Genomic DNA, 17,284 nt, shown 5'->3' on the forward strand with positions numbered 1-17,284 from the left:
ATTAATTATACTACCAGAAATTATTGTTATCTACAGCTGGGTAGTAAAAAAAAACGATATAGATGTCAATAAATTCCTGTATGTAATAACTCTCTCTCTCTCTGTCTCTGTCTCTTAGGTGAAGCCTCTGCTACAGGTTACCAGGCAGGAAGAAGAGATGCAGGCCAAAGATGAGGAGCTGATAAAGGTGAAGGAGAGACAGCTCAAGGTGGAGAATGAGCTGGTAGAGATGGAGAGGAAACACCAACAGGTAAACATCCACTATTATGGAAAGTAAATATTTTCACCTTGTACAACCCTGATTTGAAAAAGTTCAGATGCTGTGGAAAACGTAAATTAAAACCAAAATGCAAACAAACAGTGTTTACCAACAACGGTTTTACAAAGTGTTCCTGAGTCCATGTAGTAATATTATTTATCCAGTCATGTGTTTGTCACAAAGTGGTGAACCTCGCTCCATCCTTGCTTGTGAATGATTGAGCCTTTCCAGGATGCCCCTTTCATACCCAATCATGATCATATCACCTTTTACCAATGAACCTCTTTACCTGTGGAATGTTCCAAACAGGTGTTTTTGGAGTTTTAGCTGAGAATGTGGGGTAATTTTTTTCAAACTGTTTCCTCCCTCCAGCTCGTAGAGGAGAAGAATATTCTAGCAGAGCAGCTCCACGCTGAGACAGAGCTGTTCGCTGAGGCTGAAGAGATGAGGGTCCGTCTGCTTTCTAGGAAGCAGGAGTTGGAGGAGATCCTTCATGATCTGGAGTCTAGGGTGGAGGAAGAGGAGGAGAGGAACCAGAGCCTGCAGAATGAGAAGAAGAAGATGCAGTCACACATTCAGGTTTATATCTTTATGTAAACTTCTGGACATGCTGACATTCAGCGTATATTTAAATTGATTTGATGGTTTGATTTGTGATCGTCATTTGGAAATGTTTTCATGTGAAAAACAAATTCTACTTTTACTTGAAAATACTTGCCTTTTCAGAACACAACTGTTGTGTGATACATAATAAACATTTGATTTCAGTGCCACACGATGAAAGAGCTTCTGATTCGTTATGTGCATGTTTTCCTCTCCACAGGACCTGGAGGAGCAGCTCGATGAGGAGGAAGCAGCAAGACAGAAGCTGCAGCTGGACAAAGTGACCGCTGAGGCCAAGATCAAGAAAATGGAGGAGGACATTCTTCTGCTGGAGGACCAAAACTCCAAGTTCCTCAAGGTGAGATGATTATATCTGAACATGATGCATCAAGCAAGGATGTCTTTTAAACTGGGATCATTAAAAGTTGTTGCGTTTGATGAGATAGATATTAGACTAATAAAATAAATACATTTTGTGTTTTGAAAAGAACTTGACATGACATTGACTGTAACTTTAATGGTTTGCTAGTTAAGTCTTCATACTTTTTCACCTCCATATAGTGTTTTAAAGCCTCAAGTCTAACCCAGTCTGTACCCAACAGGAGAAAAAGCTGCTGGAAGACAGGATTGGTGAGATGACCTCCTTGCTGACAGAGGAGGAGGAGAAAGCAAAGAACCTTGGCAAGGTCAAGAACAAGCAGGAGATGATGATGGTGGACCTGGAGGGTAAGGGACTCCCACCAAGTCACTGTTACTGTCTCCATTTGTGTCCAAGAATAGAGGAAATAGATGGATGCCTCTATCAGTTCAAAGTGTAGACCAGGGTCAATAGATGCTACACTTAAATGAACTGTTTTCTGTTAGAACAGAACAACACACAGGTCAGATACAGGACATCCATATGACTGTTTATGAGCCTTGATTGTGTAAATTTACCGTTTACAGCAGTCCAATGACATAAGCCTTAAATGCATACCTCAGGTCTTTAGTGGCCCATGATTACATTACACTGTGTCTTAATTCATTCATTTTATTCAGTTAAACAGTCAACTCCCTGCTGTTCCTCAAACTATTTGTCTTAACAATGCTGTCAAAATATCAAAAGGTTTATAAGGTCACTGGAGACCTGAGGTGTGTGAGAGTTTCATATTTTATTTATGTATACTGGATGCCAGTGACAGCAGGAAGTGTCGTATTGTACATCATCTCACTGAGTAACATGCGAGAAAACATTCTACCATTAAAGTTTCCAGTAGCTGTAGATAGCCTTTGAGTGACAGTGAATGTTCTTATTTTTTACGCAGTCTGAAGCTAGCTAACATTAACTATTAAAGATGAAAAGGCATTCATGCAAAGAAACATTACAAAGCCATGCTGTTAAACTTAACTAGCCTGTGCTGCATCCACAAGGCCTGCAGGAAACAAAAGCTCGCTTAGCTACATTTCTATAACCTGTTAAACAAGCTTGACCTCTGCCTGCACTGCAGCTTTTCCTCAGAATATATGTTTCTGTCTAGTAATACACGCAACACAATTTCAATATATGGCTTAATCTGCGTTACATAAGTGCCAAGTCACTTGAAAAAATATCTCTGCATTAAGGGTCATTGAGCTGCGTAGAAGCCAATCTGAGCCAAAGATCACAATCTTAGTTGTGACAGGCTGTTAGCAATTGGGTGTTTGTGATTTGTCACTTTCTTTGACCTCTTTGTACCTCGTATGACCCCTCTGTAACTTGTGACTATGATCATTTAACTTTGGAGATGAACTCTAATGAGAACTCTGTTTGATTTTTTTGCATTTTGTCTGCGATGTGTGTGAACGTGCGTCCCTTCAGAGCGTTTGAAGAAGGAGGAGAAAACGCGGCAGGAGCTGGAGAAGGCCAAACGTAAACTGGATGCTGAGACAACTGACCTGCAGGACCAGATTGTTGAGCTTCAGGCTCAGATCGAGGAGCTGAAGATCCAACTGACCAAAAAGGAGGAGGAGCTGCAGGCTGCTCTGGCCAGGTCGGTGATGGACATAGATAATATCTGTAATGAATCTGGACTGCATCAGGCACATTCTGAAAAATATAAAACACACATGAGGTTTTTAGCAGTGGCACCAACAGAACCATCTACAGTATATACCATATACATTAAAGCACACCAAGAGCTGCTCTAATAAACACTGAAATAATACTCTAATTTGTTAACTCTTGTACTCTTTGTACAAATCTTATATGTTGGTATTGGGCATTAGATGCCTTCGAGGGGAGCTGGTGAATTTCGTTCACAGTATACTGGAAAAAAAAACATACTGCTCATTTTTGTCAGATCATTATGACATCTGGGTATTTTTGTTATACTGCAGATTTTGCTTGCACTACATACTGCATACATATTTTGCCTCTAGTATAGTAGGCAATTTTGAATACAGCCATTGTCTTAGCTCAACAGCTGGTTTTGAAGAAAGTATGTGAATTGTTTGCTCCACCACATGTATCAAATCAAAGCCTTGTGCTGAAAGATTCAATACACTGAGGTGTATCTTCACAGCGTCTCTCAGCTCGCATACCCACCAACTTAAACGTGTGGTAAAATACACTGTTAGTGGCATTGCTCTTTTCAGTGTAACTTCATTGACTTCCTCCCACTAATCTCCATGACAACTGCTCTTACTGTGGTGCAGCTAAGTCAATAGGAAGACCTAAAATAGGCTTTACAACAGTGACAACACACAGACCACTGAGTCGACTCTGACTTACAGCAGATAATGCTCTTCAGCTGCTGCAGCTGCTGCAGTCAGTGTTTCAGCACACATAAACACACGTCTTCTCCGTATGTCACTCCCCTCAGTCCCTCTCTACTCTCCTCTGCTCACAACTCCCAGCTGCAGCGTTTGCCTTCAGCGACACTGGCTGAGGCCTTTCATCTTGGAGGCAGCCGTATCTGATTACAGGCAAATTGATGTTGATTGATGCTCTCAGTGTTGGGCTTCGCAGTAATTTTTCCACATGGAGCAATGAAGAGCTGAGCTAAATCAGGCCGTCATTTCACAGTGGAGAAATGAATAATCAGCCTGTTTTATGTTGTGAGAGGATTTTTATCTTTTATGACCTGATGGTAAAAATGTTGCCAGTTATGGCTGTAGAAGACCTGTAGTTTACTGCTCTATTCCTGCAACATAATATTTCCTGAAGCTCACTCCTGCGTTTATCCTGATTTTCCACACAGTGGGAAAAATACAATTTTATTATTTTCCCATTTAGCCGTCATAAGGCTGCATCTGGATGAGGTAAACGCCTCTGGAGGTTGTTGCTCTGAGGTCAGCTTAGATTCTTTTAATGTGACTTCTCAGCAGTGTCCTCTACACACCAGGCCAACAGGCCAGACTTCAGCGGTCGATGGTAAACGTCTGGTTGGCTAATTTCACAGACTGAAATCATCACTTTAGTCACAGCTTCAGATAATTAAGCTTTCACTGAAGTTGATGTGCCTCATTTTCAGTTCAACAGCTATTCTTAGAAAATTATATTTTCCTTGTTTGGAGAATAGGAGATTACTTTTATATGGGAGTCATCAGTGCCTTTAATCAACACTGCAGCATTGTGTTAATTATATAACTGAATCATTATCATATCCAGTGTGTCTAATCAGTGGGTTTCTGCATGAGGGAGGAATGTTACAAGACTGCTGCAGCCAGCATACATTTCACGTGGCCTCACTTCCAGCAGCAAAGAAATCTACAGTCTCATGACCATGTTCATCTTCTGACAAAGAACAAACACACACACACACACACACACACACACACACACACACACATATACTTACTTATTTTCTTATTGTTTTCATTACAAGGAAGTTAAAGACTGACTTTTGTGTCTCCAAACAGGAGTGATGAGGAGACCGTCCAGAAGAACAATGCCTTGAAGCAAGTTCGAGAGCTGCAGGCCCACCTAGCTGAGCTTCAGGAGGACCTGGAGTCAGAGAAGATGTGTCGAACTAAAGCTGAAAAACTTAAGAGGGACCTGAGTGAGGAGCTCGAAGCTCTGAAGACAGAGCTGGAGGACACACTGGATACCACAGCTGCCCAGCAGGAGCTCAGGTGCTTGTTTAAAGGGGGAACTCCACTGTCTTGTTTACAGGTGTTGGGGAGTAGTACTGCATATGTGAAAAAGTGGCTCCAGAGAGAGCTGCATGAAATGTGATATATTTCCTCAAGTGATGTCACTTAATAGTACGATAGAATATGATCATTGCTTAGTTCACTGATTCGCAATGTGAGGGCCCTGACCCCCACTTGGGGTCGCCAAAGCTTCACAGGATTCACAAGGCATTCTTGATTTTAAGGGATGTAAGAAAACCTTTTTTGAAAACATCCAGTTTTCCTTTATCTCAGCATTTTGTTCATTTATGTGAAGAAAACAAAATGAATTTGTTATTTTTAAAGTTTATATTATTATGTAAGATGTAATCTCACAGGATAAGGGTAAGGTGAAGACCTGAACCCAGGCTATATTCACAGAGCCTTCACTCTCTGCTGAACAGTGTCATCTGGTATTGGAAAATGACACAGTTAAAACAACCAAAGAGCAGAGAAGTGTCAGAGAGAAGAAAACAATGAATTTGTCAAAAAAAAAAAAGCTGTTCAGTATATGTGATTGTTGAAGACAAAAACTATGTAGGTAGTTGTATTAAAAGTTCTTAAAAATATAAGAAAAAAATAATCTCTGATGAATATTCAGATGAAGTAATCTGCTGAGAATTCATCCAAAATGCTCATTTTACACAAACTTCCTGGGGTAACTGTCTTCACTATTTGGGTTAATTGTACAGTTTATAGTTGTTCTATATTGTTATTGTTATACATTGAATATAATATGAAATATCCATAAGATATGTCACCTAGTCAGGGGTCGTGTGCACTTGTTAATAGAAAAAGGGTCCTTTCAAGAAAAAGGTTGGGAAACACTGTGGACAGTTGGGATTTTATCAAGACAATAGTCGCAATAAACCCTGTGTGTTAAGATATTTTTGTGTTATATCTTCGAAGGCCTCTTCTCTTAACCTTACCCTTTGTGTCTGAACTCTAGGTCCAAGCGGGAGCAAGAGGTGGCAGAGCTGAAGAAGGCCATAGATGAGGAGACCAAAAACCACGAGGCTCAGATCCAGGAAATGAGACAGAGGCACTCCACAGCCCTGGAAGAACTGTCCGAACAGCTGGAACAGGCCAAGAGGGTGAGTGGTGATTATTTAACAGACAGTGAACCCATGATCCCAGTAACAGTTCCCAGTTTAGGTATCATGGCTGTGTCAGTTTCAGTATTGCGATCCCAATGTTTATGCCAGTCTAAATTCAGAGCATTACACAAAAGACTTCCATAAATACTAATATAAAACCAAAGTATGAATTATAAAAGTATGATATATTGCATTGTTTTTTGTTCTGTGCAGTTCAAAGCCAACCTGGAGAAGAACAAGCAGAGCCTGGAGAGCGACAACAAGGAGATGGCCTGTGAGGTGAAGACGCTCCAGCAGGCAAAGACGGAGTCAGAGTACAAGAGGAAGAAACTGGATGCCCAGCTGCAGGAATTTATGGCCAGGGCCACTGAGGTAGAGCGAACCAAGGGAGAGCTGGCTGAGCGCTCACACAAACTCCAGGTAAATACCTCCATGCATAGACAGTTTTGCTATAGAATGAAGGGATATAACCCCTTACTTTACTCTACAAACAAGAAATATGTAGTTTTTGATATTGTGTTAATATTTGCCCAGTTTAATGTAAAGCGAATATTCATTTCAGATTGGCTTATTGACCTTCTCTCATTTGTCTTTTGTTAGACCGAGTTGGACAACGTGTCTGCTTTGCTGGAGGAGTCAGAGAAAAAGGGCGTCAAACTGGCCAAGGAAGTTGACAAACTGAACAGCAAACTGCAAGACTCAGAGGTAAGAGAGGTCACCTTTTCTGTTAAGACAAATTTGTAGAGGCCAAACAGCCAAAGCTGGAGCTACAATGGCAAATGATGTTGTTAGTACAAGGTGTTCAGTAATTGAGTGTTGATGTATGCTATCTCTGCAAATTTATGATTTATTTGGAAAAGCTCACCTGTTGCACCAACAATAGAACCTTTACATCCTGAACTTAAACTTAACATAATTTTCTGAAGATTCGTGTGTGAAAATGCACCTTAACTTAATTTCAAAATGTGTTCTGTAATAATCACAAACAGGCATCAGTTACATGAAGCTATACTGGCAGGTAGAACACATACATCTCCCTGCTTTTCTTCTTTCTGATCATCATTTCTGCTTGTGGTCTGGTGTGTAGGAGTTACGGCAGGAGGAGACGCGCCAGAAGCTACACCTGAGCGCCCAAATCCGCCAGTTGGAGGTGGAAAAGAACACCTTGCTGGAGCAGCAGGAGGAGGATGAGGAGGCACGACGCAACCTAGAGAAGCAGCTGCAGACGGTGCACGCTCAGGTACATTTGTACATAGTCATAAACATGCACAGCACAGAGACACATAAACTCACATATGAGGCAGCCACACCTTTAAGGTACCACTGACACTCAACTGAGTGCCAAGAGAAGGGCCAGGCAGATGTTTCCAGCTGTTTACCAGATGCATACACCTGTCATTGATATGCAGAGCAGCATGCGGACAGCTGTAAAACAGTAAGGCCTTGCAGCAATTTAAAGGCCCCATGAAGTGAAAATAGGACCTCAGTTTGAGGCGTGTGTTTCAGATTGACAAGGATATGTAGACAGCAGTTACACAAGGTGAATCGTGAGAGAGCATGTTGCTGGCCGTTTGCCAAAAAAGCAAAGCCAGTAAAAGTAAAAGTGGAAACAGCATGCATACTGCATGTGTTTTCAGATAAGGGGGTTCACTGTGCTCCTTTCATTAAGATCCCTCTATGTAAAACTGTGCTTTAAACAAACATAAAATGTAACTTTCATGTTAAGATAAATGTGGATCAAATCAAGAGGCACAAGTAAATACTAATGTCAGAGAAAGATCACAGTATTATCTTAAAATATTATGATGTCACAGACACATAAGAACGCCAGTATGTTATGCTTAATGTGGAGTACAAAAACCTACCACACTGTTTTAGAGAGAAATCCATATCAATGAGGATAGGCTAAATAATACAAACAACTCTCTAGATAATGTAGTAAATTTAAACTACATTGTCCGAAATGTTTACAAAGTAGATTCAACAGCTCTCTAAAACAGTTTCAACAAAAACTGAACTTTACAACCTTCATGAAGGGATGATTTATTGCACGACTGTTGCATTAGACAGCATTTTTGTTCTCTCACGTTTCATTTCTTCTGCATCCCACATTTGCCTTCATTAAATGTATTTGGAATAATCAATAGCAAAGTTCACTTTTAGGCTCATTACAGTCACGCATACAATTGGAATTTGTTAAATGAGCCACTTAATGAAACCAGACACTACAGTGGCCTAATGCACATATTTCCTGATGTTAAAGGTGATAGTCGTGTTTGGCTGTTTTGTCAGCACACACTGCTGTGACACAAAAGGCCACAATGACCACAAATAAAAGCAAGATGATGGCTTGTTGAAATGTTATGTTATGTTATTTTCAATGGCCTCCCTGCAGCTTTTTGAGACAAAGAAGAAGCTAGAGGAGGATGTGGGGGCGATGGAAAGTCTGGAGGAGGTAAAAAGAAAACTTCTGAAGGATATGGAGCTGGCCAGCCAGCGTCTGGAGGAGAAGACCATGGCCATGGACAAGATGGAGAAGACCAAGAACCGACTGCAGCAAGAGCTGGATGACCTGATGGTGGACCTGGACCACCAGAGACAGATTGTCTCCAACCTCGAAAAAAAACAGAAGAAGTTTGATCAGGTACACCGGACAGCCAGAATGTTTCAGAAATGCTAGGTTGAGGTGAGACGTACATCATCAGATTGAAGGTCACGGTTTCTTTTTTTCCACACCAGCTGCTGGCGGAGGAAAAAACCATCTCTGCTCGTTATGCTGAGGAGCGCGACCGTGCAGAGGCTGAGGCCAGAGAGAAGGACACCAAGGCTCTGTCCATGGCCAGAGCTCTGGAGGAGGCCCTGGAGGCCAAAGAGGAACTGGAAAGGTTTAACAAGCAGCTCCGCGCTGAAATGGAGGATCTGATGAGCTCCAAGGATGACGTGGGCAAGAATGTAAGTGACCTTTGACCTCGTAAATCACACTGCTGAATGCTAAATGAAATTTTCTTTATGGATAAAGAAAAGAATCCCCCCCCTTTTTTTTTTTTACACCTGACACTTCAGAGCATATAGACCTGACTATTTCAAGTTTATTTAGATGTAAAATTAAATTGTGGACATGATTGTATCAGTACAGTCTGATCAGCCAGCTTTGATGTGTCCTTGTCCAGCTTTTTGCTGACATTATGGTCTTGTTCCTCCTGCGTACAGGTCCATGAACTGGAGAAGTCCAAGCGTACGCTGGAGCAACAGGTGGAGGAGATGAGAACTCAGCTGGAGGAGCTGGAGGATGAGCTGCAGGCCACGGAGGACGCCAAACTGCGCCTGGAGGTCAACATGCAGGCCATGAAGGCCCAGTTTGACCGAGACCTGCAGGCCAGAGACGAGCAGGGAGAGGAAAAGAAGAGGGCGCTCATCAAACAGGTACACAGGGACGATGAGCACCATCAACTGGCTCCATATGCTTTGTATTTGCCCTTTGGCATGGTGTGTGATGTTTGACTCCTCCAGGTGCGCGAGATGGAGGCAGAATTGGAGGATGAGAGGAAGCAGAGAACTCTGTCTGTCGCTGCCAAGAAGAAACTGGAGATGGACCTGAGTGAGCTGGAGGGACAGATCGAAACCGCTAACAAAGGCAGGGAGGAGGCGATTAAACAGCTCAGAAAACTACAGGTACACGCACGCACGCACGCACGCACGCACGCACGCACGCACGCACGCACGCACGCACGCACGCACGCACGCACGCACGCACGCACGCACACACGCACACACACACACACACACACACACACACACACACACACACACACCTGTTCTCTGAATGGCCTTCAACAATTGTATCTCCATGGAGAAAAGGATCTCATACACGCTATTGTTGGTCATGCTGATTTTTTTCACAGTATAGCCTGAATGAGACGTTGTCAAAGTCTGACAGCAGGTTTCCTCTCAGGCAGATTTTCTTTTTAAGGTTTTCAGCACAGAGCAAATATCTGTACATGAATGACAGAGGAGAGTTTCCAGGAATGTAAGAACTACAGTGATGAGTAATTCATTAATGGACTGTTATTCTTTGTCTTCTGTTTGGAGGATAATTCTGCTCTACGTTTTGGAACTTCAGTTTTCTTGATGCTTTGGGGATATAAACAGAAAGTATAATGTTGCCATTGAGGGCTACAGCTTCAGCCCCATTTGTTAGAGTTATATCTTTTTATTTTTCAACAAATTGGCACCAAGTGTGCTGAATTAGCTATTAGCAGTTTGAAAGTTTGAAATGTATCCTGGATGGACCAACAACTGTCACTGGATTACTTTGATGCTGAAGAAATCAGAGATAATGATGTCATTGGAAAAATGTCACTTTGAATCTAAAAATGTGTGTTTTGTGTCTGAGTGCTTAAATTTGACTTTAACCCTGCACTCAGAGTTTTAAAGTATCTCCAAGGCCACCATCAGCTGTGCGTCAGCTGCTTCTGACCAAATCAACTGGGCAAGACTACAATCACTCACTCCTGTTGTTTCTCACTGGAAAACGCACGCACTTGCACTCAGTTTGACACTTTGGCCTGAGTGGGCACTTCTCTGCTGTGTCAGCCTTTGACTTGGTCCACATTGTTTCTGCTCTGTAGGCTCAGATGAAGGACTATCAGAGGGAGCTGGAGGAGGCCAGAGCCTCCAGGGACGAGATCTTCACCCAGTCCAAGGAAAACGAGAAGAAACTCAAGAGTCTAGAAGCTGAAATCCTGCAGCTACAGGAGGTCAAATTAGAAATCATATTTTGCACTGAAAGTTGCTGTGAAATCAGCCAATTGTACACTAATACCTGCTGTTAATACATCTTTTATTCATGAGAAGCACAATGTCAGACATGTAGAAAGGATGAAAATCAACTTTCTTTTTAATCAGACTGCAGTCAGACTTCATTTCCAGATTTGATGTCCAAGAATGTGAGTTAAGCCCACACCAGATCTTCTCCCTACTGATCCTAATGTTTGTGTGTTTGTGTTGTTTGCGTAGGATCATGCAGCGTCAGAGAGGGCCCGTCGACATGCTGAACAGGAGCGGGACGAGCTGGCTGATGAGATCTCCAACAGTGCTTCTGGAAAGTCAGTGTCACCTTGTTTTTACTCATTTTTCTTTTTTAAATATTTGACTGAGTGGCTTGATCTTATTATATATATATATATTTTTTTTTAAATCATTTTGGGGAGTACAAAAGTCAGTATCTTAAATGAAAGAAGGAGAAGTGGCACCTCTGTTTCTGGACTTCAGTGGCTTTTTGTTTGTGGGGTTTAGCTGAAATAATCAGTGTAAATCAATTAATGGGAGTCAAAATGAGAGATTTGAATAAAAATGTGTGTGCCAGGTCGACACTGCTGGAAGAGAAGAGGAGGCTGGAGGCTCGCATCGCCCAGCTGGAGGAGGAACTGGAAGAGGAGCAGGGCAACATGGAGCTTCTCAACGACCGCTTCAGAAAAACCAACATGCAGGTAATAATAAGTCATAAGAGATAATTATAAGTCGTAATCATTGTTTTCATAGAGTTGGAACACACTGAGACCAGCACATGCATGTTCACTGAGTTAGTCAGTGCTACGCAGACTAGATTTTTGTTCCAAAAGTCTCCAAGTATGAAGTTCATAGTTTATACAGTGCATCAACCCATCCTTCTCTCACCACCCGTCTTTCTCTCATTACTTATCTTCTCCTTCTCCTGTCTCAGGTCGACAGCCTGAACGCTGAGCTGGCTGGAGAACGCAACACTGCACAAAAGAGCGAGAATGCTCGGCAACAGATGGAGCGGCAGAACAAGGTCCTGTTTGTTAAATACATTAACACATATGAGTATGTGCTAATGTGCATACGGAGGTTGGATAATACAACAAAAAAGGCTGGTTACTGGTTAGCTGTGTAAGCAGTTACTTATTAAACATTACTTTGACATGAAGGTGATTCTAGCAAAGTCTAGACGTGACTTAAGTGATTTTCCTGCTGGTCATGTAGGAGTATTGCAGTTTGGAACGCATATGTGTCCAAGCCTGCATGACATGACTGGGTATATTTGTTATTTGCTAACTGTTTTGGTAACGCTTATTGTGTCCTCCGTTTGCTGTTCTCATCAGTTATGGAAGCACCTTAACAGGGATTACATTAAATGAAAAGTATGTATCTTATCACATTTAATGCTCATGATCCTAAACAGTCGCACATTTTAAATGCAGGATTTGAAAGCCAAGCTGGCAGAGCTGGAGGGGGCTGTCAAATCAAAGTTTAAGGCATCCATCACTGCCCTGGAGGCCAAGATCCTTCAGCTGGAGGAGCAGCTGGAGCAGGAAGCAAAGTAAGTGATCAAACTCACCTGTTTTCACCAGAGCTGACAGAGGACATGTTCTAAGTGATGAAAGATTATCATGATGCGTGGAAATGTTCATGGTCATTCACTCTAACATCAATAAGTCATTATGACACTCTTTGTGGGCAGCAGGTAGTGCGCGTGCTTCACAGCAAGAAGGTTGCCTGTTCGATCGCCTTTCTGTTCTTCCTGTGCATGCGTGGGTTCTCTCCGGGTACTCCGGCTTCCTCCCACAGAAGACCAAAAACAGACCAAAAACATGCTCATTAGGTTAATTGGTGACTCTAAATTGCCCTTAGGTGTGAGTGTGAGCGTGAATGGTTGTGTGTTGCCCTGCGATCAACTGGCGACCAGTCCAGGGTGTACCCCGCCTCTCGCCTGTTGACAGCTGGGATAGGCTGCAGCCCCCCCGCAACCCTGAAAGGGATAGGCAGTATAGAAAATGGATGGATGGATGGATGGACATTCTTTGACACTGTTGTCTTACCTTTGTTTTGAATTTCCAGAGAGAGAGCCGCAGCCAATAAAATCGTCCGTCGCACGGAGAAGAAATTGAAGGAGGTGATGATGCAAGTGGAGGATGAGCGTCGACATGCTGATCAGTACAAGGAGCAGGTATTGACTGATGAGAAGCAGAGTGACACATGGAAATTCATTTTGACTGAGATTGTTTTATTCAGCCAACCACCCACGTCCTCTCACCATCTCCGTCTGTTTCCCCATGTGTTCGTCCTCCTGTCAGATGGAGAAAGCCAACTCTCGTATGAAGCAGCTGAAGCGTCAGCTGGAGGAGGCGGAGGAGGAGGCCACCAGGGCCAATGCCTCCCGCAGGAAGCTGCAGCGGGAGCTGGACGATGCCACCGAGGCCAGTGAGGGTCTCACCCGGGAGGTCAACTCCCTCAAGAATCGCCTCAGGTAAAAAAAACTAAAACCCACACTAAAAGAAGTTCAAGTGTGTGTACCAACATCTCACTAATGTACACTAATTAAGAGACATCTTATTTGTTGAATCTGCACACAAACAGAAATGTAAAAACTGAAAGTTGTGGATTCATGAAGAGTTTTGTGTCCTGCGGTCTTTTCACTGCCTGTGGCCACTGGTCACCAAGAAATTATTCCAGCGCATGACTACATTTTTACATTTCTCTTTGGATTTGGATTAAACAAATTAGATCCAACAGAATCCAACTAGTGAACTTTAGAGGTGCTGGTAAGCATATTTTTAACTTTGGCCAGGCTAGCTGTCTCCCCCTACTACCAGTTTTTATGCTAAGCTAAACTAATTGCCTCCTCAGCACAGACATTAGAGCAGTAAAGAGCTTCTCACCTCAGAGTTTCTCAGTGTGTTGAATGAGTCCTTAAAGCAGCCGAGGTTTTAGTTGTTTCATCACTTTGTTCCGTCCAGGCGTGGGGGTCCAGTCAGCAGCTTCTCCTCCAGCCGTTCAGGCCGCCGCAACCTCAATCTGGATGGTGCCTCCATCGACATGTCAGATGACGATGCCGACAGCCGTGCCGGTGACTTCAACGAGACGCAAACCTCCAACGCAGAGTAAACACAGCAACCCTTTTGTTCCTCACTTTTCCCCTCGCCTCGTCACTACCCATCTTCGCTTCTTCCACCTGTGACCTGCGCACAGTTTTCCCCCAAAGATCCTAGATGCCACCGTCTTTATTTGTCTCAAACCACCGACCGGACAGAAGATTGGAGCAATGAGCTGTTTTTGGTATAGCTTGGCAGAGTGCGCCTGGCAGCACGCCTCTGCTCTTTTTTTTATATCAGTGAACACTGCAGGGAAACTCCACCGCCCTCCCCTGAAGTGAAGCCTCCAGTCCTGGAGAGTCACAGGGGCAAATGGACAATTCTGCCTTACTCTGCTCCCCTCTGGCAAGCTGCTAGTCCTTGCTCATCTCTCAGCCATGTATCATCTCTGCGTCATGACCCCCACCTCCCCAAAATCAGGCGTGAAGTTACCTGCTCAGCTTATTGAGAAAGTACGTATAGGTACAAAGTGCTTTTTATACATATGAAACTCTGCGTGTGTGATGTAGGTGGAGGCTGTGAGGTGTACACACATCAATTATGTAACGTATGTGAACGCACTCCATCCTGGAAATGCAGGACTACAAGGAAAACTTCTCCCACTCTGGTGTTGTTGTAAGTGTTCTGCTCACTAGTTGTGTAAAAGCCATCTCATACTCGACACACTCCCTCCTTCCAGCATTCAGACTTGCTGTCCTTTCAAAACAGAAAACCCAAAACGGAGGTCACGGTGGCCTTCGGATGACCGCACCGGCTGCTTTTGTTGCATGAGGCTCCACTCGATGTACAGACTGTTGTTCAACTTCTACACTATGGGAACAACGAACATCTGGGGACATGCAATAGAAAAACTCGGACTCATGAATTGAAAGTATATTACTGTGAAAAAAAAAGGTATTTTATTGTTTTCTCTGTTGCTTCATCTCAACGTTTAGTGAAGGAATGTGTAACTGGGTTTTAACTAGGAGACTCACAGCCCGTTCTGTATTGTTGATCATTGGGAACATGATTGGGTTCTGTCCTCTACTGTGGATCCGCGTGAGCTGTGAATGATGCAACGATGCTGGGAAATGCACAGAACTGCACAGGGAAATGTTTGAATTTTTCCTTTGAAATCAACAGGGAGCTCTTACTGGAAGCACCAAAGTGGTGCTCGGTCCACATTTTCAATGTGACACTAAATGGTTACAGTACATGTAAAATGTGTTTTGATGAGAAATGGAGACAGATTGAAAATCCTCTCGCTACATTTCAGTGTTTGTGCCAAGCCCCCGTTTGTATTATCTTCACATTTGAGTCACAGAGTCAAAGCATCAGTTTTTCTGAACAATAATTACCTGTCAACCTAACTGCTGCTCTGAAGGCATTTCCAAAATCCTCAAAGACTCCTTTAACCATCAGGATGAAATAAATATTCAGTCTGTGAGTTTTTTTTTTTTTTTTTTTAAACCTTCATGTCCTTAAAGTGCTCAGAAAAATTGCAATTTGAACATCTATAATTCCAGGAAAACTGTATTTAACCTGTTTCTCTGGTTATGACTAATTGGAGGCAAAATGAAAATTTTAAGATTTAGATTTACATGCTTTTGTTTTTCTTGTGTTGTATCAAACAACCATGGAGATGTGACATTTCTGGCTACTGGGATGAGAAACTGGGAAGGCCTCTCCTCAAGTAAAAAGTTAAAAAGCTTTTTTTTTTTAAACCAGAATATTTCTTCATCCAGATAGTAAGAAGTGGACAGCAGTGTACATTTTTCACATAATTCTGTGTCAGATTTCAGGAAATCTGTTCCAGCAGCTCTGTGACTTGAATTTAGTGGCAACACATGATGATGATTAACAAACTGGGGCTGGTTTGTGCCATGATTTTATGAGTTGAAGCCGGACTCTTCAGACTACCAAGACCTGATCAAGCACTTAGTATTCACAGGTTGTCTGAAAAGACGGTTGCTTTTCTTTCTTTGCAATTTTAGCTCAAATTCCTTTAACAGCATTTTTAGCACAGTGAAGTAAGGCTCTGCTTGAAGTACAGCCACCACCTCAGCAGTTAAACCGCTAGTGTGAACACTACATGCCGGGGTACTCCTATCCATCCATCAGCTCTACTTTTATTTAGACTTGCCCTTTATTCTGACTCCTTTGCCCTCCTCCTCAACTGTTAACAGTATGTGTCTTTAAAAGTGCCTTAGACACTAAATAAGAACATAAGTGGGCAAAGATTCATCACAGAAAAAAATCCGACGGAGATATTCAACACTTAATCGTCTTTTCTTTTGTATTTTCGCTGTGCTTCATATCATATCCGCTGTGTACCTCTGTGTTCATAATAACCTGTTTGGGTCGAAATCAGTATTCCAGTACGATTAACCACATGAGAACGGAGCCCTCTGCTGCTGCTGCATTTCCCAAAATTACATTTGTACTAAGGTTTTCCCCCTGTGAGCAGTCACAGGTGGAGGTTTAATACTGAAGTCATTTTGGGAGATCATGCACCGCACAGGATTTCATTTGGTTGGAAGCTTTATCATCCACAAGTAGTTAACTCATTTTTATGTTATTATTATTATCCAGCTGGCTGTTGACAACCAGGCATTCAACTGCAAATACTCCCATCATATTATTTCTTGTATACCTGTATTTCTAGATGGTAATGTTTTTGTTTTGTTTGTTTTTGTAAAAGGAAAATAAAGCATATTCATTGTAGCTGTGATGCTGTTTTGGTTTGTTTTGGGGGGGATGGTCCAGAGCTGCAGTACTGGAGTCTGTTTTGGGCTTTTTGTATGATCTCAGAGGCTCACAGGTGTTTTGACTCGTTCTTCTGCTTTAGTTTTTTGTCTCAGCTTTTTTTTAAGCCCTTCCTGCACAGTGTCACTCTGCTGTCAGTCAGATATCACAGCGTGTAGCACTAAGGCAATATTCATTTTTGATATGATTTAATAATATCAGAGAGATTAATGCAAGATTAAGACAAACTGAAATCACTTCCTGTGGAGCTACAATGATTAGTCGATGAACAGACTGACAGAAAGGTGATCAACTATAAACTATGACAGTGGCTGAATCTGGATTGTGGATTACAGCTGCGTCTCCTGCCTTGGCCCTGCCAGACATCCACTGCAACTGCTACTACTGTTATTACATCCACTGTCACTGTTACTGTGTCACTGTTTGTCTCTATCTGACTGCATTTCTGTCTGTCACTCACTCTCTCTCTCTTGCTCGCTCTCTCTCACCCAACTGGTCGAGGCAGGTGGCCACCCACCCAGGACCTGGTTCTGCCCGAGGTTTCTGCCTGTTAAAAG

The 17,284-nt window shown here is 42.6% G+C and overlaps 1 protein-coding gene across 8 annotated transcripts in view; it reads left to right on the forward strand.

Moving 5' to 3' along the window:
- Nucleotides 1-16,685, forward strand: part of LOC139339315 (myosin-10) — a 55,848-nt gene extending 39,163 nt beyond the window's left edge. For all 8 annotated transcript variants that reach the window (XM_070974873.1, XM_070974897.1, XM_070974882.1 and 5 more), the window contains 22 exons: nucleotides 119-250; nucleotides 632-838; nucleotides 1,083-1,220; nucleotides 1,465-1,588; nucleotides 2,700-2,871; nucleotides 4,742-4,954; nucleotides 5,943-6,087; nucleotides 6,304-6,510; nucleotides 6,691-6,795; nucleotides 7,178-7,330; nucleotides 8,486-8,734; nucleotides 8,830-9,042; nucleotides 9,301-9,513; nucleotides 9,601-9,762; nucleotides 10,719-10,847; nucleotides 11,107-11,195; nucleotides 11,456-11,579; nucleotides 11,813-11,902; nucleotides 12,312-12,430; nucleotides 12,949-13,057; nucleotides 13,185-13,357; nucleotides 13,848-16,685. In XM_070974873.1, the coding sequence (XP_070830974.1) occupies nucleotides 119-250; nucleotides 632-838; nucleotides 1,083-1,220; nucleotides 1,465-1,588; nucleotides 2,700-2,871; nucleotides 4,742-4,954; nucleotides 5,943-6,087; nucleotides 6,304-6,510; nucleotides 6,691-6,795; nucleotides 7,178-7,330; nucleotides 8,486-8,734; nucleotides 8,830-9,042; nucleotides 9,301-9,513; nucleotides 9,601-9,762; nucleotides 10,719-10,847; nucleotides 11,107-11,195; nucleotides 11,456-11,579; nucleotides 11,813-11,902; nucleotides 12,312-12,430; nucleotides 12,949-13,057; nucleotides 13,185-13,357; nucleotides 13,848-13,995 (3,414 nt within the window). In that variant the 3' untranslated portion in view covers nucleotides 13,996-16,685. The remainder of the gene's footprint in view (nucleotides 1-118; nucleotides 251-631; nucleotides 839-1,082; nucleotides 1,221-1,464; nucleotides 1,589-2,699; nucleotides 2,872-4,741; nucleotides 4,955-5,942; nucleotides 6,088-6,303; nucleotides 6,511-6,690; nucleotides 6,796-7,177; nucleotides 7,331-8,485; nucleotides 8,735-8,829; nucleotides 9,043-9,300; nucleotides 9,514-9,600; nucleotides 9,763-10,718; nucleotides 10,848-11,106; nucleotides 11,196-11,455; nucleotides 11,580-11,812; nucleotides 11,903-12,311; nucleotides 12,431-12,948; nucleotides 13,058-13,184; nucleotides 13,358-13,847) is intronic.
- Nucleotides 16,686-17,284: the final 599 nt, after the last annotated feature.

Source organism: Chaetodon trifascialis, chromosome 2, assembly GCF_039877785.1.
Source record: "Chaetodon trifascialis isolate fChaTrf1 chromosome 2, fChaTrf1.hap1, whole genome shotgun sequence".
Taxonomy (NCBI): Eukaryota; Metazoa; Chordata; class Actinopteri; order Chaetodontiformes; family Chaetodontidae; genus Chaetodon; species Chaetodon trifascialis.